At 36.4% G+C, this 22,103-nt stretch overlaps 1 protein-coding gene across 1 annotated transcript in view; it reads right to left on the bottom strand.

Annotated features, from left to right (window-relative positions):
* The window catches only part of CDH13 (cadherin 13), a 512,113-nt gene that overhangs the window by 141,275 nt on the left and 348,735 nt on the right, over window positions 1-22,103 (bottom strand). Inside the window, exon 7 of the mRNA XM_075161497.1 lies at window positions 14,678-14,856. Within this exon, the coding sequence (XP_075017598.1) occupies window positions 14,678-14,856 (179 nt within the window). The remainder of the gene's footprint in view (window positions 1-14,677; window positions 14,857-22,103) is intronic.

Raw genomic sequence — 22,103 nt, 5'->3', positions numbered from 1 at the left:
GATGTGATTGGCCTTTCATGCTAAGATATGACAGCCACAACACAATCATATGAAATTCCATGTCACGTTTTCCAATTGAAGGCAAGCCAGTTATAAAATGTCTTTCAAAGAACTCTCAATGCAAAAAAAGAAAAATGTGTATATATATGTGTACATATATAAATTTACATGTACTTAAGCAGTCCACAATTACTAGTTCAAGGATCCCTGTTAGCCAATAAATTTCGAGTCCTCCCTACTTCCAGTGTACCCAAAAAACTGAATTTTACAGAATTCCTGTTACTGAAGACAGTTCTTAGGAAAAATTCACCAACCCCCTAACAAATTAGGCAAGATGGAAAATCCACTGCAGGCTTGAGGCTATTGCTAGTGGCATTTTCTACTATGTACAAAACAAATTCCTTTTCTTATTCTATGGGGAAAAAGGGCCATATTGCCGGTGATGACATAGTGCTGAGGGCATTTTTTACAAGGTGGAAAGTGCCTTCAACTGTGTCATTCTGTACTTGGGAGGAAATCAATGCACTTTACAGAGCCAGAGCCATGTACAGTGAATTCAAGAGTGGCAATACAATCTGAGATACATTACAACTGCTACCCAGTGAGGTAAAAGTGTTCTGCCAGCCTTATCTGCTGTTCTGCTGCTGGATGAAATGAAGCATAACTCTTTTTGGGGGGAGGGGTGTTGAAAATTTTGGTGCAGCATTGTTAAATTCAATCTCTGTATTGGGTTTCTTCCAGGCATTACACATGCTTGAAAGAAAGAACAATTTATATCAATAAAACTATCTACATAAGTGGCAGTAAGTCGTGGACCTAGGGGAGGGGATTACTGAAAGCAGCTGAGCTAAGAAGCGGCTCACCACTGCTGAAAAAGAAAGGCTTTACTTCCTGTCCCTCTGCTCAGCCACAGGGTTCCATCCCAGTGACAGTTTTGGGAAGCATCAGGCATTTCTACGAGTTGATTCAACTTGGCAACCCACCAAGTTGCTGGGTTAGCCTCTTGCTAGGTCAGTAAACTAGACAGATGTATGGAGAGATCTAGCATGAAAGATGGGGGTAGGAGAGCATTCTCCTTGAAGCATAAGAATGGATCAGAGAAGTGGCTGGGGGAAGTCACACTACCCTTTAATAGGGACCTGACAGATCAGCACACCCTGCCTCACCACTAGCTCTTCCTGCAAGCACAGCCAAAACCAAACGAACTCATAACAGTTTCTAAAACTTTCTGATTGGACTTAGACCTTTTCAGTTCTCATAGAAACAAACAGGCTTGAAAAAAACAATGTTTTGAAGTGCTGGAATTTTCTAACTGAACCACACCGCTTGCTTCTCTGAACCTCTTACAACCACCTCTTTAGCCACATTGCTAAAAGCAATGCTTTTACCTATTGTTATCTGAAAGTGCTACCTTTAAAAGTGGAGCGATGGCAGTGTACAGAAGCTGGTGATTATTTTTCCTTTAAGGAAGGAACAGGATGCCTTAATGTTATAATTAGGCTATGGTGAGAAGTCAAGAGTCCAGCAAAAAGCCCTGCTATTTCTAATTCCCCTGTTCAGCTGCACAGCTGCCTTGGACCTGCTGCAAAGTCTGCTGCAAGAATCAATCGAGACAACTTTCCAGTTACCTCAAGAAAGCCTAAATCAGACCTTTATTACCATCAGCACAGATTTTTACTGTCTTTCTCTTGTATTCTCAAACATTTAATCACATTAGTGGAAATCTCTGGACTTCCAGATATTAGAGGTACACTTTTGACAAATTCCCCTGCAAAACTCTCTCTCTCATTTCAGCACTTACCATCTCTCACTCATGGTTCATGGTTTAAAAGGCAGAAATCCTCTAGGGAAACCGTGATATCCATTCAGTTTTTCTCTTCTGTAAGTTTTGTATTTTATCAAGGTGTGCTGGTGTTGGCTGGGGTAGAGTTAATTTTCTTCATAGTAGCTTGTATGGGGCTATGCTTTGGATTTGTGCTGAAAACAGTGTGGATAACACAGGGAGATGTTTTCGTTACTGCTGAGCAGTGCTTACACACAGTCAAGGTCTTTTCTGCCTCTCATCCCACCCCACCAGCGATTAGGCTAAGGGTGCACAAGAAGTTGGGAGGGGACAGAACTGGGACAGCTGACCCCAACTGACCAAAGGGATATCCCATACCATATGACGTCATGCTCAGCACATAAAGCTGGGGGAAGAAGGAGGAAGGGGGGGACGTTCGGAGTGATGGCATTTGCCTTCCCAAGTAACCGTTACGCATGACAGAGCCCTGCTTTCCTGGAGATGGCTGAACACCTGCCTGCTGATGGGAAGTGGTGATGAATTCCTTGTTTTGCTTTGCTTGCGTGCGCGGCTTTTGCTTTACCTGTGAAATTGTCTTTATCTCAACCCACGAGTTTTCTCACTTTTCTGATTCTCTCCCCCATCCTACCGCGGGGGGAGTGAGTGAGCAGCTGTGTGGGGCTTAGTTGCCGGCTGGGGTTAAACCACGACACAAGGATACATTAACAAAAGTACACAGAGACAATTCAGAAATTTCTAAACAACAGAAATTAGGATAATGAAAGATAATGCAGCCAGCAGGGTTTCTGTTACTTCTCATGGGGAGATAGCATTGCATGAAAACATATCTCAGAGAAAGATTTTTCCTTAAGTCATTCTTTCTGCCAAAGATTGTTATGCATGCTGTAAAGTGCCAATGCTAAGGTAAACATCAAAGTAGCAACTCTTTCAATCTTGTAATTTTTCTAATAAACCCACATATTCTTTTTATTACTATGCAGACCTTTTTCCTCTCTAATGTGCAGCTTCCACTGAATTGTTACCTGGATAGCTATTTAGAGCTGTCTTCCTGTACTTCCTGGTGCTTTACTGTCTGGTGACGGCTGAATCAGGTGTCAAAAAAGCATTATGCCAAACCAGAAATAATCCAGAAGTGAGATATTTGGCCAAACACCTATCTTTGATCCTTTGTAGGCTGGGTCACTCTGTTTCAGCACAGAAAGCCACCATCTGTGATGGCCATGGCATGACTACCGTTGTCCTCTGTGATATTTAGATTAAGATATTAATAGGAGAAACTCCTATTATAGGAGGTCTGAAAGCTGAAAATGAAAGTATTGGAAGAAAATTTAATTAGGAACTTTTAGTTCATCAGAGGACTGTGGAATGAGTGTGAATGAACTTACAGGGCTATAGAGACTTGTGCCTCCCATAAGAATATGGCTCCATAACCTTACTTCAACATCTTTAAAGGAAATTCAGCTATAAAAAAATTGTGATAAACCTAAATTCAACTGAAGCAGCATATCTAATTTTTACAATCTAGTTACTGCTAATATCAAATATTAATTTCTCCCAACAAGCAGGTAACTATAGCAACAAACACAACGTGGCTATATGCAAAGGTGTTGAGGAACAAAAAAAAAAGGTGAAAGTCTTTACATTTATCTCAGATTTTTAAATTTTTTAACCTTCTTTAGAATTACCAGTACAGCTGTCAACTATTTAAAATATCTGCAAATGATTAATTTAGTAAAATATTATGGAGGCACTGAACAACTTCTGTACACACATAATGGGAAGAATCCCATTCCTCTCTGAAAACTGCAATCAAAAATAATTTCCAATTAAAATACTTTCTGACAAGAAGAAGAAAATTAATTTAAATTTCAGCTCTAGGACGAAAGGAGAATGAGCAACGTCATGTTTCATTTTCTTCAGCCTGTCACTTCAATTCTCTTTCGAGGAGGACTTATTTTCAGATGATATAATTACAATCCTGAAATGGCAGTTTTAAATATACATGACAGATGTTTATTAAATTGAAATACATTTGGAATAAAATTTACTTCCCCTCCTCTTCATTGCAGAAGCAAAGGCCAGATTCTAGGGCCTCTTTTCTGTTGCAGCTCCTTAAAGCTGAAATATTTTCATGATTGTCAGTGGAATTATCCCCCATTTCAAAGATTGTAACTCTCCTCCCCTATCAGGACTGCCATGCATTTCATCTGTAGCATATATGTTGCCTGGCCTGTCTAAGCGTACTTTCAAACTTTATGCAAGGCAACATCCTAGTATAAATACTATAAAGAAAAATTAAGATGGCAAGGATATTCAATTCTTATGTTGAAAATAACATCTCATCTCGGGCAGGTTGTGGTCCAGTATTCTAAAAATCATTAAATGAGCAGTGTCAGGCAACATAATCTGAAGACATCATATGTTGTATGTCGAAAAAGAAAAGTCAACATGGTACCATCACCCTACAAGGCAGAATTCGTACTTTAGATGGAGGTATCTATTTGAAGATGGTAGTATAATATGGCACAAACTTAAAGTGTTTACAAATCACTTTTCTGAGTGAGCAATATCTTCCCTTAAGAGTGATTTATATATGGTCTTGAAGGAGTCAGCTTCTACTTGTTCTGCAGGGAGAATGATGCTTTATGGATTTCCTCTCAAGGAAATTGACTTTACCTTAAAAAAATTTAAAAAAATCCATGACACAAGACAGATCAAATTAAAGATGTCAAAACCAAACTGTAAAAAGTAATCAGCAAAACTGTATTATATGCATAAATGGCAGCATTTTAATCACTGACAGAGAATTCAGTGATCTTCCAGCAAGGAAAAAATCAATCATACAGCGAACTTTCATAGCCATATCAAAAAAGTATATAACGTATATAAATAAAAGGTTAGCCCTTCTGTGGTAAATGGAACTTCTTTAATTCTACAGTAATCAACCACATGATTGAATGACTTCATTTATGCTTTAGATTTTGAGCTTCTGAAATGCTTATATATACATAATATGGATGTAATGTCCAACATTTACAACTAAAAACAGATTCAAAGGCTGTCACTAGTCTCTCTGGGATGTTCCAGCTATATTTTAATTAAGATTTCAATTTTCGCACTTCGCTTAATATATAAAAATGAAAAACAAATAGGCAAAAAGTTACATGAATGTATTACAAGTGAAACACTAGTGGATTCTCCAGTCCAAAAGAGAAGCAGAGGAAAATTTGATTAACATGACTCTTTATATGTGCTTAATTCAACAATTTATCCATTTCCAGGTCTCTTCAAAGGGATGTTTCTTCAGGATATTTCTGTGTATTTACCTGTGTTTATCTGTTCTAAGAACTAAAATATATAATTCAATCAAATATACCAACATTATTCACATTCTGCCTTATCAGACTACCTTTTAATTGATTTACTGAGTATATAAACAGAAAACTAAAAGCAATGTTATTCATGTAGTCTAAGAGGGGTTCTTTTTAACCTTGAATAGTTTTATATAACTCTATAGTACAGACTGAGGACTATGGGGTGTTGACACAACTAAACAGAGAAATGCTACCTAATGCTTCACAGAAGCCAAAAGAATACAATTACACTGAGAGTAAAAGCTGAAAAAAAAACCCAACCCACATTTTAATTCATGTTATCATAATTAGATACTCCAGCACAAAGGATAGGTACAATTAGGCAGAATTTGGAGAGAAAGAATTTTCTCATTGATGGTATTAAGATAAAATCTCCTACAAACCAGCATATTTTAAATAATTTTTGCTACATACACTCTAAAAATACAAAGTCATAAGAAAATAAGAAAGATAAAAGAAAGCGAAAATAAAATGAGAAAGATGAGCCTGTTATCTGATTGGCATTTGGAGAATCAAAAGTGACACTCCATTGATGCCAGAGGAATTATCCCACAATAACTGCACTGGGATATCTGAATTATGCTAGCGGAACACTAAAAATAACCATATATGTATTTGACAATACTTCTTTTATATTAAAAAAAAGTGAGTTAAGGAATGTGGACCCAAACCACAGTTTTATAGCTAGATTCTTTTTTCCTTTTTGATATTGAACACTAATCTAAGAGTTTTCTTTTCTTTGTTTTCTCTTGGGAAGATGACCAGTGTGTAATCCTAATTTCTGGCACTGGGTAATTCTCTCCCTTGCCAAGGTGTTAACACAGCATACAGATGCATATATATTTTCGGTGAATTTCCAACAATATTAGGGTTAAGTGTTCATTACAGTCACAAGTATGTAAGTATATATTTGATACTGCTCTTGACTAAAGGTAGAGTTGTTAATCGCTCAGTTTCCAAAGCTTATTGTATTTTGAGAAAAGAAAGAATAGTGATTGATTTTCATATTAAAGCACACAAAACTTTCTCTCCTGAAGCATCTCTTGGGTAACTCTTGTAGAGTCCCAAGCACTCTGATCTGCAACTCTGATATAGCTAAGCAATTATTCCTATAGTGACTTTGAAGTAATTCCATTTACTTTTCGGTACTAACTCTACTTGAGTCATGTTGGTTGTAAACTGACTACTTCCAGATGTTTTCCCTTTTGCTCTCTTAAGCACTGAGCATTCTGAAAGTATTGATACTTGATGCAAAAATCAAACTTTTAAGATAGAAAACTCAAAAAGTTTTTTTCAAGCATTAACTGTGATACATCCTTACTACTTCTATAACAAGAAGGAATTCATCTTATCCAGACAGCAAAACCTGTTTGAAAACTAGTGATATTCGCAAGAAAAGAGGGTGTATTCAGATTAATCAATAGAGACTTACTTCTACCTTTTGTAGTAGTGACTCACAGCGTGATTTTCAAAATGTCACAAAATTCCTTTTAGATATATGTAAACAAAATTAATTTCAATAAAATGATACCAAAACTCCTAACCCCAAACATGAGAGGGAGAATATAAATATTTCTCAGTGCAGCTACAGAGAACTGCAAATTTGAAAAATCATATTCACATCTTCTTGTGGAAAATATGGAGCTTTTCCAGAAAGTAAGCTATTATAGGAGTATATATTTTAAAATGATGCTTGGAGTCATCAATAGTTGAGAATCACCTGTTTTTCATACTATGGTGGATAACCTACTAGAGGAATGAAGAACCAGTAGCCTATCTCAGAAATGGATCCAAGATCCTCATGAAGAGCTGGGAATGCTCCTTCTTCTTCCCTCAGCATCAGAGGGGAACACAGAGAAAGCAAGCAGAAAAAGACCCCTTTGAGAGATGGCTTCGGATTTCATGTGGTTCATCTACACAGAAGAGGGAAACGTCCTTGCAGAAGCTCTGCCTGTTAGGTGGTTATTATTTATCCCACCTGCAATCTACAGTTTAAAATGTGTAGGAATTACATATAGCAATTATCCCAGTTTATATTGGATGAAATTGTAAAGGAGCACCTACACATGGATGTCGGCCAGCAGATCTGGCAGGGTGATAATCTGGAGCCTGTAATAGCTAGTGGTTTCTACCTACAACGTTGTTGTCAACAAACCAGAGTTTAGGGCTGCAAAGGAAAACCTGCTGTGCCCTCAACCATCCACACAGAGGAGCCAATGCAAGAATTTGAAGGGAGCTCCAGCGGTCACTGGGGTTTTGCAGCTAGTCATGCTCAGTTCAGAGTGGGAAAGGTAAATGCAAGACATAAAGTATAAGCAGTAGCTTATTCAGTGAGCCTTTCATTTACAAAGAAAGCAAATGTGTGTGTTCACCCGATGGTTTTATTTTTTCCAGAGGTAGGATTCTTACATGTTGTGCTTAGTGTTTTGAAGAAAGGCCGTTCAGTGATTTATCTGCCTTCTGATCTTGATATTATATTCGCTGCCCAGAAAGAGTCAGTAACATCGTGCTGAAATGGCTGCCTGTGAGGTTCCTGCTGTGATATGTTCATCCCTCACAGATTTTTATAGAGAAGAAAATCTGGTCCCTATTATTGTCAGTTAATTTTCTTTTTTTTTTTAAAACAAATTCTGACTATCAAACTATGTGTTGAATTAAATGAAAGTAGAAACAGATAATAACACTGTAATGAAGGATTTGCAGAAATTCTGCCACTACAGCTTTATGCAGATCAGACTTTTTTTTTAAATGAACAATTTTTCTAACATCCTAGCAACAAGAATGTTAGAAACCTTTCCTAACCTGAATGATACTACTTATATTTTAACATATCATTTTTACTTTTATTTACCTCTTTTGCACAGCCTCTTTCAAGATTTAAGAATGGGTTAATGAACTTTTTAATCAAAAACATAACATGAATCAAACTAAGCATTACTGGTACATCTAGTAAAATAAGATTCTTTCTTACTTCAGACATTTAAGCCCAAATGCTGGAAAGTTCATCATAAACTTAACTTTAAATATGAGTTTACATCTCACTAACAAGTACTTTCCATCTCTCTGTCCATTTGTTCATAAACTAGCATTATAACTGGAAGCTTTCTCTCCCCATTTTTCTACTTCTCTAATATTTGAGATACAATGAACTATGGAATAATCTCTGAAAAGAGACTGAAGCCCCACCACTTTTTCTCTGACCGAAGACTCACTGCTCCTCACATTTACAGCCATCAGAAACCATAGTATAAGAAATCCATTAATCCAGGGAAAAGGATGAATGCCTTGTTTATCTTGTATTTTAAGCAGAGAAGAAATATGAGGTATTGCCATATCTGTCACTAAAAAAACCCAAACCATAGAAATTGAGGTCCAGCTACGGAATTTACTATATTGCAAAACAAGTTAAAGGTGTGCAAGTGGGAATTCTGTCAGAGAAGACAAGACAAAATGATACAATTATTCCAACTCAGAGTTGATATGCTCCAAGGTATAGTTTTCCCACAATCACTGTAAATATGGATATTTTAGAGGTTAATATGAAGATCAAATGTGGAATGCATTTGCTGAAAAGATTAATATCTTTTCATTAAAAATGAGAGTGCACTGTTGGTTCAGCATTTGCATTTAGATCGAGTAAGTAATAAGTATATTGACTGCTTAAGACACATATCTCTAAAATGGAAAATATGGATAAAGAGGGTAGTGTCCATCTGCAGAAGTGGACAAGCTTTTTGTATTTCCTACTGCTACCCCTTCAGAGAACTTAAGCCCTACCAACAAGAATGCTGCGATTTACTTATCACAGCAGAACTGGTTGAATACTGTAAAGAACATCTATGCAAGCACTCATTCCTTCATGCAAGCAGTGTATTGGTGAATATGTATCAGTGGGCCACTGTTGACTTGAAAAATTGCTAGACACTGTACAGTCATTCATCAATGTATGGATAGGAATGGGTATTTGCTAGTTATTATATACTGCTTTTTGTTGCAGTTGTTGTTTAGAGCTTAGAGCCATCCAGTTAAGAGGGAGGCTCAGCCAGCTATTATGTTATTACAAGCGGTCCACATAAACATGAGCAGGATGGGCTAATGTAACTCCAGGTTTCTCATCGTTTACAGCATAAGGCTTTCAGCTCCATGTGTCCAAGTAATAAAGAGAGGGAAAGATATATATGATTCACATAACGGTAGATTGATGCACCAAGATTGCTCAAATGGTTACAGAACATAGCACTTGCTTACTGAAATGGTGGTGTGGCTTGTGCAGGCACACATAGTATCAGTCTCACTGGAGAACATACATTTCATTTAACTGAATCTAGCCCAGGGTTGATTCTCAGAATCACAGAATACTTGAACTGGTTTTCTTGAGAAGAGGTGTTTAAAAACATATGTGACAGCATATAGTCCAGCATGTAGCAGATATCTCAAACTATTTGTTAACTTTAATTCAAATTAAGCACAGCGGTTCCTATCAAAAGCAAAAATGTATTACTCCTCAAACTGTGAGAAGTAAAGTAAATATTTCACTTAAGCAACTATGGTGGCAGCCTTCTTACAGTACTTTAGTCATATAAAATTTATACGAATCATACAGCTACTTTCCTGCAGAGCAGAGGGGTCTGTAACACTGGCAAAATAGCATTGTGAGTAAGCAGAAAAACTGATTACTGATCCATAAAGGAAATTTAAGAGTTGATTCTACAAGAGTACAAGACTTTTCTTCTTCTATGCACATGAAGAGCATTATTTTTCTTTCACTGCAGGGAAGTGTCACTTTGAAATGGACTCACCGTCCCTGAAATACAAAATTCAGGACATTTCCTCAAGGTTTCTTTCCTCTTTTTTTCTTCTTCTTCCCCGTTTTTTTTTCTTCTCCCCCCCCCCCCCCCCCGTTGTGCTCTATTTTGGGTCATTTAGACCATACACTTTGATGAAGGGCATCCTTCTTCTCTGAATTTATGAATCAAAATGTATTCTCCAATGGATATCTGGAGGTATAATTTGCCCCCTAACACTCTTCAATCTTTATTGCTGACACATTCAAGGATGCCTAACTCTCACAAGAAAAAAACCCACATTAATCTTCAAAAATATGTCCTTACCTGCCTTCTGAAAATGAAAATGGATGTTCTTTGAGAAATTATCTGAGTTTCGCTGCAAACCCTGAGGATCGTGCACTTTTGGAAACAATTTGAATCTGAAGAATTTATAAATAAAAATAGGCTGGAAGATTCAGGCCATACAAATCCTGCATGGTGCTAAGTCTTTGCCTGGAGGCATGGAGCACTCAGCTTCTCTCAGCAGATGTCAATAGAAATCGAAAGCACTCAGCAACTTGCTGGATGTAATCTGTGGGATTCCTACATACACTTTTTCTGCATACTGGAGAGAATGACTTTTTTGCTTAATGTTTTTGTAGGTGATAGTCTACTATGGAAATAGCACCAGAGCACACACTGTCACCCATCCGTGCTAAATCAAACACCCATTCAGTTATTACTAAAGTTAAAAAAATAAAATAGCTAGGCTGGGGACCTGAAAGCAGGCAGGCAACTCAAAGAAAAGACCTAAGATGACCTTTCTGTTTCTAGATAGTGCAAGAATGAAAACAACCCTAAAGAGAGAGTGATGCCTTTCACATTACATATTCCTTCTGCTGCCTTATGCACAGAAGAGCTTTGGAATAGCCTTTGAAGGAGAGGTCACTTAACACACCAGGGAGCATTCCCATCTCCATACTCTCAATTTAACAAGAGACCTAATAAATGCCAGTCACAGAAAAAGAAATTTTGAAGGCTTGTAGAAATTTAACAAAATTGTCTTCATTTTGAGGTGTAGCTAAAAGAACAAGCAGGTGCACAGTTGAGGTCCACCAGTTTTTCCTTTCTTTTAAATTTTGTTTTATTTTAAAAGTGTCTACTTGGAATTTACTTTTAATTCTAAAGTATTGCCAGAAAAAAATGATTGATTTGATTTTCATCTCCTTAAAATTATTAACCTAGATGTTTACTTATGCATGCTAAGATTCTCCCACATATATTCACTTGGATATAAAACCTGAGCTCTCTAGGATGGCCACACTTTATTTTACTTTAGGGTAAATACCTGTATTTTGATTCTTTGCACTGAAACAAGAATTACTGAGGCTATGCCATAGCAACTTTTCTGAAAATGTTGAAGCATGGAAAAATAATATGGACTATACAGTATGTGCAAAACCTGCCAGATGCTTTGTGTCACCACATCTCAGTATCTCCCACTAGGCAATACCTCCAATCTCCTGTTCCCTCTGATGCACAAACATGAAATAAATTACATTTAAAATTTAAAAAAGACCAAAACAAAACAATTTATATTCCATTAATTTGTTTTAAATGAAATGGAAAGTTTGCCAAAAGCATCAAGATCCAAGCAGTGATAAAACTTAGTACAAGGGATGGAAAATATAAGTAATTTTAATCAGTGTTTTAACATGCTTTAAAAGAGTTCATATCAACATCTGGTGCATATACATATGATTAATGAGAAATAGTTTTCTCCCTTCTCCATGTCCATCCTAGAGAAATTTTTACTTTAATTCAGCTTCTTAATTGGTGTCTAGGGCTAACACAGTACACCTACAAGGAAAAACTAAGAATAACCCACTTTTGACTGTTACTCACTTTTAAGATTCAAATAGAAAATAAATAGAGCTAGCAAAAGACAGAAAAATCACAGGCAATTGACCCAATTTAAAGTTTAAATAAAATCTAGGAGAAGTTGCTGGTTTGAACTGGCAGTCATGAACAATCAGATTCATCAGGACCAATTTTTGCAGTTTCTGGAGCTGTGGAATTCCCCAGCAGAAATGTACTGCCCCACCCCATCCCCCCTGTAAATACCATGTGTACCTTCATGAGCTACTCCCACTTACCTGCAAATACTGCTGACTCAAATCCCAGTCAACAGAAAGGATCAGCTGAGTTGTTCAACATCCATTCTGTTTTCCAAGCAATGGAAAACATTAACGAAAAATCTTGCTGTTCCCTATGCATGTCTACTATAATACATTCTCCACTGAGATGCCAACAAAAGAAGGGTAAGAACTGAGGAGGTAAAAGCATTCTTCTCTCCCGTTCACAAATACTGTTTCATGCGGTATGTGTCCAACCATCATTCAATGCCTCTATCTACATTTTTTGTCCTCTGAGGTTACATACCTACTAGCACGGCTTTCAGAGGAAAGATCATTTCCTTGTCCCATGTTTCTACAATGTACTTCATAGAAGATTGTGATAAATACCAAAAGATTTAAGATCTACAAAGGTCCACCGAGAAAATATAATAACAATAAGGCACTAATATCAGCTGATATCCCACAGAGGAATGGCAAATAGTACTCCCTCCTGCCTACCAACTTTCCAGCATCCTGAAAGTCACTTCTTCAAGCCTGGTGATATGCAGATACCTTATTCCCTAAGCAGTAGCTAGACAGACATTTCCTCCTCCAGATGTTACTCCTGTCTCTCTCTACCTGAGGCAGACAATTCTTTTACAATAATTCAATTTCATGATCTACATAGAAATACGTAAGAGTTATTTATATAGTATCAAGATTATGTTGGTACACAGAATTGTTCAGAATAGGATCATTAGGCCCCTTGTCCCTAAAAGCTGCTATTACAGTTAAAAATAGAACTTATACATCTTTGACCATGAATAGCTAACTCCACAGATCTAAAAAAGGAGGCATGACTACCAGTTTCTACACAAGACATACATAAGCAGGAAGGGGGAGAAGAGGCTGAACCCACAAAGATGACAGAGAGCACAACACAGAGCATCTTTTGAAGAAATGGAAAACATACTTTTTCCCAAGCGTTTCATCTGACAAGACAATATTAGACTGGACTTTAACTGCAGATAATTCTTGGGTTTAGTATTAAAATATTACACGGCCCTACATTTTGGCTCATAAAACATATAGCATTTGCAGCAACAACAAAAATTACTTTGCAGTTTCAACAAGATTGCAGCTTGCTATGTCACCTTCAAAGTAAAGGTATTGAATCAACTGTTATTAAAAATCATGAGGAATTCAGATCTTGCTTTCAGGATATACTACCCAGCCATAATACCCATTCGATTGAGGCCAGACTTCTTGTATGGAGACAGAATCATTATTTCATGAATCACTAGTGACCTTTGGAAGATACTAGAAAAAGCAGGCATGTTCATTCCCTTCCATTGATTTTCTAATTTTGAGTAAATTGGTTTAATCTGGGGAATGGTTATCTATTAGGAATAAAAATGCCTAAACTGACTTTAGAAAACAGGATAAAGCTTTTGAACTGAAACAATGAATTTAGAAGGGAAACTTGAGGCAAAAAGTTAGTGATTATATAAATCTTAACTTGGGCATGATTCTGTGGCCAGCCACACATGTATGAAAGAACTGGAATCTCTCTAAACTTGAAAGACAGATCTATAGGCCCAGATCTTATTTTTACTATGTGTCTGGAATATGTGTCTGGTTTACCCATTAAATATCTGCTGTTGGAAAAGCCTGTAGAAAAACTACTCACCTAAAATGGGAAGTGCTATGGGCATCATTTTCATCTGGTTAAAATGAGAAATAACGTGCTGAATATTGAGAACATTGGACAGTCCTGAATCTAACCAACTTAGAAGAAAAGCTCAGTAAATCAGTACATACCTGAAACAGCCTGCAAGAAAAGAAATTGGTCGTCTCCAGGAACCTAAGAGCACACAGGGCTACGTAATCGAAAGAAATGGTGATTTATAGAGAAACTGTTTAGGTCATCATTGTATTGGTGCCCAGATCTCATATATTCTGATAACTAAACCTTTGTCTTAACAGATTGGCTCTACTTTATTAACTTCTGAACATGAAATGATCATACCTAAGCTTTCATTGCTATCAATTTGTGCTCTCATAATGTTAATGATCTATAATAAACATAGATTTTGGCACTATGGTAATTCACCTTAAAACCACATGCAGATTACCTGACCCTTTACTATTCCTTTTTTGTATTTTCATTTTTTGCCTATGGGGTACCAACTTAATTAGTCCATTAAGTCCACTCAATAAAAAGAAAATTCTGGAAAAGGATTTAAAGCACCAAACTGTAACAATCTCATAGCGAGCTATATGCACAATTAGGCTTTTTTTTGTTTGTTTTACTTCCAAACAGTCAATTGGTAACTCAAAGTTGAATTCCACTTATTCCTGAGATCTTTGCTCTCACCATCCAACACTAACTGTCTTGCCCAGAAATTATGAACTGCTAGATTTATAAATATTGATCAGAGCATATAACTTCTTACACCCAAATAAGAAATAAACAAAACTCTTAAAAGACTCCTCAAAGCTGAAGATCTGAATCCCTACCCCCACAATACTCCGAACCTCTTTTCACATCACAGAAGATGATTACAGGCACAAACATTAAAATGTCAGACTAGCGATAGGAAAATGTTCACTTACCTCACGATCCAACAGTACAGGCGAAACCACTGTAACAATATCTCCCTTTTCTGGGTCAATATAGAACATATTTGGAGATGGTTTCGTAGGTGTCTGTTTGAGGATGTTATACCGCAGAAGAGCATTGTCTGTGCTAGAGTCATCAGCATCAAATGCTGTCATACGCATCACAGTCGTTCCTAAGGGAAGGATAGACAGACAACAGAATGCAGTTAGCAAGAACATGTAAAATTATGCTGCCTTCACATGTGAGAACCAGGTGGGTACAATACATAATTATCTCATCAAGACCACTAAGTAGTTTCACCTGATATTTAGTCTGTACTTGTATTTGTATTATTTTTACTTGCTACTGAGTCAACAACAAAAGACTAGCGTTTCTGGTTTGCAACAGACTCTATATGACTCTAACATAAGTTCCCCATATTTGTATGCTTTGTTGCCATCCATATTAATTGCATTTCACTAAATGAACTACAGATGTAACTTTTTCACTTTAAATTCTACAGGTAGAAAGTCTACAGGGTATTTATAACGAAGATGACAATGCTGAAATAAAAGAAAGGTCTTGCGCAGTTTCAGAATTGGCTGGACATTATAATTTCTGTCAAAAAGAAATTTTGTAATGATTAAAGCCTACGTTATTCTAATTTCAATTTGTACAAATTTATGGACTTATTGTATAGCCTTAATAAAAAAGCCCCACCTCTATTGCCAGGCTATCCTTTGAACGATGAAGGTTTTTTTAACATGAAAATCCTATAGCATACAGTTCTGCTATAAAGTGCAATAAGGTAAACGCTGTTGACTGCACAGATTTCTAAATGGTGTACAGAGGAAAAACCTCACTCTTCTTCTACATCATAGTTAATACAGGGAGGACTGAGATGGTGCAAATTCTCTACTTAGTTAGTGGAACACATACTCCTGCATGACAGGATCAAGTCTTTTCCTTTCCCTTAGACAGGCACACAAAGGGCTGACATAGCCTACAAAATTCTGTCATAGCATTCTTTTATTTGCTTTGTACAGTACATTAAGAACCAAAGAAAGGAAGTAATTAGAGACCTGGGCTGAACCGTGAGATGTTCACCCCTAGACCATTAGGATTTCTTAATCAGTTCATTTATAGATATAAATGTAAGCATTATTTTTTTAAAAAAAATCTAACTAAAAGTAATATCACACCAAAACTAAAGTATTTCTGGTAATATTGACCTGAAGAAAGAATAAAAACCTACCAAATAACAAAAAAGTCATGATCAAATCAACAAACTAGTTTCAATGGCGAATCAAAATTAAGTAACAAATTAATGCAAAAGGTATTAGCAAACTTTATACAAATGAGGAATCTAGGAAGGTATCCATTCTTTTGCCTAAAAATCCCAACTAAAACAATTTATAAATTCCAGCAACTATACAATTTACATTTAAGTAGCTTAGCACTGAGGCCATATTATCTAATGGGTGACCCACAACGTCAAAGTTAGTTACAATTCTTTGTTAGAGATTAATTCTTATGTGGTGGTTAACCCTTTCTTTTCCTCCATAGATCTTCAGTGGGTAAGTATTATTTTAAACTATCATGATAAAAAACATTTCAAATACAACATTTTCATTTCTTAACAGGTCTGTAAGACCATATGATCTGTTCTCAGTATCCACATAGTCTTTTGTGGCAAAATAACTACAAGTGATTAAAACCTTTTGGTACAGGCAAGGCCTAAGACGTTACATTAGAAGTGCCTGCAGAACAGAAATATATATCATTCATGTACAATGATAAGTAGTGAGTTTATATTCTTTGTGAAGGTCTTGAAGCATAGATCACTTAAAAATCAAATAAAAATGAAATATTGTGGTAAAAGTAAAAACAAACCCATCTTCATTTATAGGCTGACATAACAACTGCCTTGTTCACTGTTAAACAAACACAACTGGCTTGTTTAGACACGTTTCTTCTTTTTTTCTTTTGCTGTACCCAGAGTACAAAGTATTGCCTCTTGTTGTAGTGACCTTGAATATAAGCTCTCAAAGGTTTTGCTTCATTGCTACTTCAGGCAGAGTTACCCCCTTGAGAAAAATAACGGAGATCTGACAGCATGTTGGTTTTATTCACCAGTGATTAAAGGTCAGACAGCTCAAAAAGAAGCTTACCACTGGATACCATGCCATGTTTTCCAATATTACAAGATGATCCTAGCCCTGATATTTTAACCTACTTTGTTTGAGACTTCTTCAGAAGAAAAAAGAGCAGTTTTCTGTTTTGGAGAATGAAGATTCACCCTCTTTTCACATGTACAACACACAGTGCTATTTTTTAGATACTTATCACATTTTGAGATTATTTATATTAATATTAGATAATGTGTTTCACAAAGATCTAAGTCACGAAACTTCAGTGAAATAAATAAGAATTAAGGCAAATCTTCAAGGGATCTTAAAGAGTGCCCCAGTACGAGTGAAATTCAATGGGTTTCGGTACGCAACTCCTTCCTAAACAATGCAGTTTAATAAGATGCTATACTCAAGTACATTAGACTATATTTTAAATGAATACACAGTTGTTATCATTATTAATCTATTAGATGAGTTGATGCTTAGCAGAGATTTAGAAACTGATTAAAATATATACTCAGGTAGAAATGCTATTTATACAGTTGTCCTAGACAGTTCTACTGAAATATTTCTGATGATAAGACACATGTAGATTTTAAGATCTGATGTACATCCCCAAATCTCAAGTTACTCTGGCATAAAACTGGCTTAATGCAATGGCTGAATCTGATTCTGATTTGCCAGCTGCAGTTCTTTAACCTTTCAACTCACTGGACATTATCTTGTTCTGTGCAATCATTCCTCTGGTGCATACAGATAAGAAATTCCAGCAACTCAGAAGAGCAGAATTTTACATTCATTTTGCATAGAGATGCTAGCTCCAGGAGGAAAGCTGTAGGGAATTAGATTTATTTGTTTCTATGTTGCTTTTGTCAAAAGTTTTGAGATACTGATTTCTAGCTACCATCAAAGTGGCATTTACATTTAAGCTCTCATTCTATTCTTACAAGTTCATATACAGATGTAAAAATGCACATAAAATTTGGGGTTGTCTTTAGATGTCATTATGCATTAGTACAGTCTATATAAGGTTGTACCTGTTTTCTGTTAATGAACATCGATACAGAAAACTACAGCTCTTATATGCTTGCATCACTACAGCAACCAGAGGAGCTGCTGAATACTGCGGCTGAAAACAAAAAGGAAGCATTTGCACTGAGTTGAAAGTTGGTGCTAGGCTTCTGCAGCCATGCTGAGAATGGCTTGTCTTCAGAAACATATCCTTTATGCTCTTGTGCTCACAAGCAAGTTTGCAAACTAACCAGAGTTCAATGCTGTCCATTCATTTCAAAGCACAGTGGTACCTAATCTATATACTATTCCATTAAAATAAAACAAGCAAAAAACTCCACATATACAAAAAGCTAGAATGGGCTAGTATTTGTGGTTGATGCCTCAAAAATCACTACCGCTTTAAACCAGCAGCTAAAAGATACTCCAGGGACCTTTTGGAGAAGTCTGATAGCTATATTTCCAGGGAAGAACTTTCCTATCCTAGTTGATGTGTTCACAGAGAGAACACACATGACCATACATTTGGGATTGGACCACCACAAAAGATGATGTTTATAGAGATCTCTTTCCTAAAAATATAGTGATGCAAATTTTTGTTTTAAAAGGCTCTACAGTATACATCCGGTCCAAGAGTTTAATTCAAGATGCACACTTCCTCAGTATTCCTCCTTCATCATAAAGTTTTATTCTTCATAAAAGATTCATTTCCCCAGACCCATAAACTGACTATTTCTAATTCAGTGTCATTTTATAAATACTTCCATTCCTGGCATCAATCAAATGCAGCTGGCTTTCAAACCACAAAACAACAGCTTGCTACATTATCATGTTAAACAATATATATTAACTTATCAAGCTGAGGAAGAAATGTCTGCAAAATCAGCAACTTTATAGTTCTACCGACAATGTGCAGATACTCATTGAGACAGTCTCTCTCAGTAAAGGTGTAGTTACGCCTTGGTGTATTTCAATATTCATGGTTTATTTGTCACACCTTCTGGGCAGTTTCACTATTACCATAATCACTCAAAACCTCTACTTGCACCTCCCAGAGTTCCTCATTGATCAGCCATATATCCCACTAGCCAAGTCATTGCTCCAGAGGCTGCAGCTATCAATCTGTTGATTGCTCATTTGGCCTGTAAGTTGGCTTGGAAATATTGGCAAAAAACTCCCCTTAGGCATTAAGAAGTAAAACACAATGCTTGCACAATTTTGTGGTGATTGGAGCAGATGGTTTCTTGGGAAAAAGCTCTGTGGCATTTTGTTATTTACCTCTCAATAATCTTTCTATTTCCTTCTTTCTTTCTTTTCTTCTTTTTTTTTTTTTTTTGTGTTTTTTTTTTCTGTCAAGATGCCAAGAGAACTTTAGGAACAGTTCAGCTGATGGATGAGATTACTACTAACCCCCTACCCCTTTTATTTATTTATTTATTATATTCAGCTGCTGGGTTTACAAAAAGGACTGGAATGTAGTGGAAGTGAAGCCTATTTCTAGCTTGATTAAATGTGAACAAGTGTCTTAAGCCTACAGCCTTAAAAGACGACTCTGAATTTGAATACTAACATTAAAATATTACCCAGTTTAAGGACTGAACAGTTTTAACTTCATGAGAGCTACAGTGCTCTCATAAACTTCACACTGGAGTTTTCTCATGTTATTTTCACTCTTTTTGTGAGTCTCCGCTGTATATTCAGTACGTTATATGTTTTCTACATGTGCTACAGAAAGGGAAGGTTCTGCTTTACTAATTAATGTGACAGGATTGCTGAGTTTTATTTCCACCTTCTTCACAAGTTCAGATGTACCTCTGAACACTATAATAATCAGTTGCACAATGGTATACTTTCAAGTAAAGCTATTTTAACCCAAGAAGGAGAACAAAGAATGAAAAATGGGATGAAAAAGCAAGAAGTCAAGAGGGTTACCTATATCTCTCGAGCACATTACATTTATTGCTACAGAAAAAAAAGACACTGACTTCCAGAAAATGGAGCAAAGGAGGATACCCTCCTGACTACTATACTCATCATAACTAATTACGTTTGACTGTCATTTTGTACTTTAAAGACCACAAGCACCAGGGAAGCAAAACAAATATAAGAAGAAAGGTCTATTATGGTTCCAATCAAGTGCATTTGAATTGCAACTACAGTTACTAACTTATGCATGTTATTAAAAGCTTGAAGGCCTTGCTCAATAGACAAGACATTTAGTAAGAATTAATGAGTTCAGTCTTTTAGCATATCTTGCATTTGTATGGGGCAATAATTTTCTATCCTGCAGGACTTTTTCACATTGTCTATTTAGTTGTCTGGCAAATTCAGGATACCTTTTAAACTGATCAGTACACCGGGCATGCCAACATATTGGAGTCAGCAGGAGTGGAGAGATGCACTGGTGAACTATCAATTATGGCAGGACTAATAAATAAACTTCTGTTGATACACAAAAGAAACTTCAGTAATGTTAAGTAGAGATGAAGAACTGTTAAGAATTGCTACTATCTACAGAGAGTTAATGCAGTCAGAAAGCATACAAATTGAGGAAGAAATAATGGGACATTCCTAGTTGAACATTATGACAAAGAGTAATGATGTATGGGCAGGTCAACCTTCAGCAATACTAGTATCTAAGCTTTTTTCTCATGAGTAACACAGCTGTTTTGGTAGAATAAATCATTCATTGCTGGATTTTTTGAGAATGAGTTATATACAATACTGTCCCTAGCCATGCTTTAGGGTAGAGTGTCACGTGACTGAAAACAACATTAAGAGCTTTCAAATATCTGCTACTCCAGGTGAGACGATATATGAAATGTCAGTAAATGAATGTGCATTAGTTGAAGTTATGTGACATAGATGCTACTTTGGTATATTGTGCTTTGTCGCTAGTGCTATGAATGTTTCTTTCTTTAGCGTAAAATTGTTGGGTGAAAACACTAAAAATTGTTAGCCCCACCAAGGATTCCCAAATCATGCATATATTATCAGTACATACCAGGTTATGAGATTTTGTGGTAGCATGTTTACACTGAAACTTATGCTCTACTGTGTGCAGATACAAGAAATCATGAAGCAAATAAAAAGAGCATTATTTATCCTTTCATAATACTAAGATCCTCATCACGGATCTTGAGTTGTACAAAATATGAAATTCATGGTCCCCGATTGGTATAACTTACACATTTTAGACATTGTGAAGTCTTCCCTCACAAAAAAAATTGTATGTAGTCTTTACATTTGTCTGATAGAGTACAGACAGCATGAAATAGACTACAGATAGCATGAAATAGGCAGTTCCATAAGGAATAAAATCATTGACGTTTCATTTCCTACCTGGTATTGTGCAAAGGCTCATCTCCTGGATGGGTAAGATGATGTCTTAGAGGGGCTAAAGTCAGTCATTCCCTTAGCAATACCATTAATAGGATCTTTTCCCTTAGCAATACCATTAATAGGATCTTTTCCCTTAGCAATACCATTAATAGGATCTTTTTCTCCTCTTTTGTTTTATGGGACTTTTATGAATTTAAGGTACTCCTTCAGACAACTTTATCCCTATGAGAAAATTAGTAGAAACGGAGTGATGAGTTCAGAAGTTTTGAGGGACTGACTGCCAGACAGACAGGTAGAAATACATGCTAAAAGTTAACTTATTCTGATGGTTTCTTATTTTTATGTACCAGTTTATTTTCATCATGTATCTATATTCAAACTCGAAAATAAAAACTTTTCCCAAGCAGTCAGTCCATCAAGGGAAAGCAATAGGCTGTTTTTTCTCTATGCCAAGTGTACTACTTATTAAGCTTCCTCCTCATCTGAACATATAGAGGTATAGAAGTAACAACAGAAACTTTGATATGAGGTGACATAGCTATTAAAGGCTTTTATGTAAGAGGAAGAGGGCTGGTTGGTGGAAATGTTCTCCTCTATTTCAGAGTACATATCAAACCTCTCAACTTTTAAAAAAATATTAACTTTTCACATTCAAAAAATAAAAGGATTTAATATTTTAACACACTGTGTTCCTGAGAAAGAAAGTGCTGTTACGTGTTCCTGAACCAAGTTTATCCTTTCTTAAATGTGATCTAAATCTCCAGATAACAGGAACAAGGGAAATAGGAGAGGAGAGGAACAGTGACTGCTCTGCTGCTGTTAGAAGCTCCTCATCAAATTATACCTACTACAACTCTGTCTTCCCCTAAACAGTTCCCCCAGTTCTACTCAACCCCTTCAGGATACAAGCCTTCCTTGCTCAGACACGGGGAAGTCATCACACTTGTTCACTTAC

The sequence above is a fragment of the Calonectris borealis genome, chromosome 12 (genome assembly GCF_964195595.1).
Source record: "Calonectris borealis chromosome 12, bCalBor7.hap1.2, whole genome shotgun sequence".
NCBI classification, from domain to species: domain Eukaryota; kingdom Metazoa; phylum Chordata; class Aves; order Procellariiformes; family Procellariidae; genus Calonectris; species Calonectris borealis.
The sequence above is the reverse complement of the archived record's forward strand: the minus strand, read 5'-3'. Positions and strand labels throughout refer to the sequence as shown.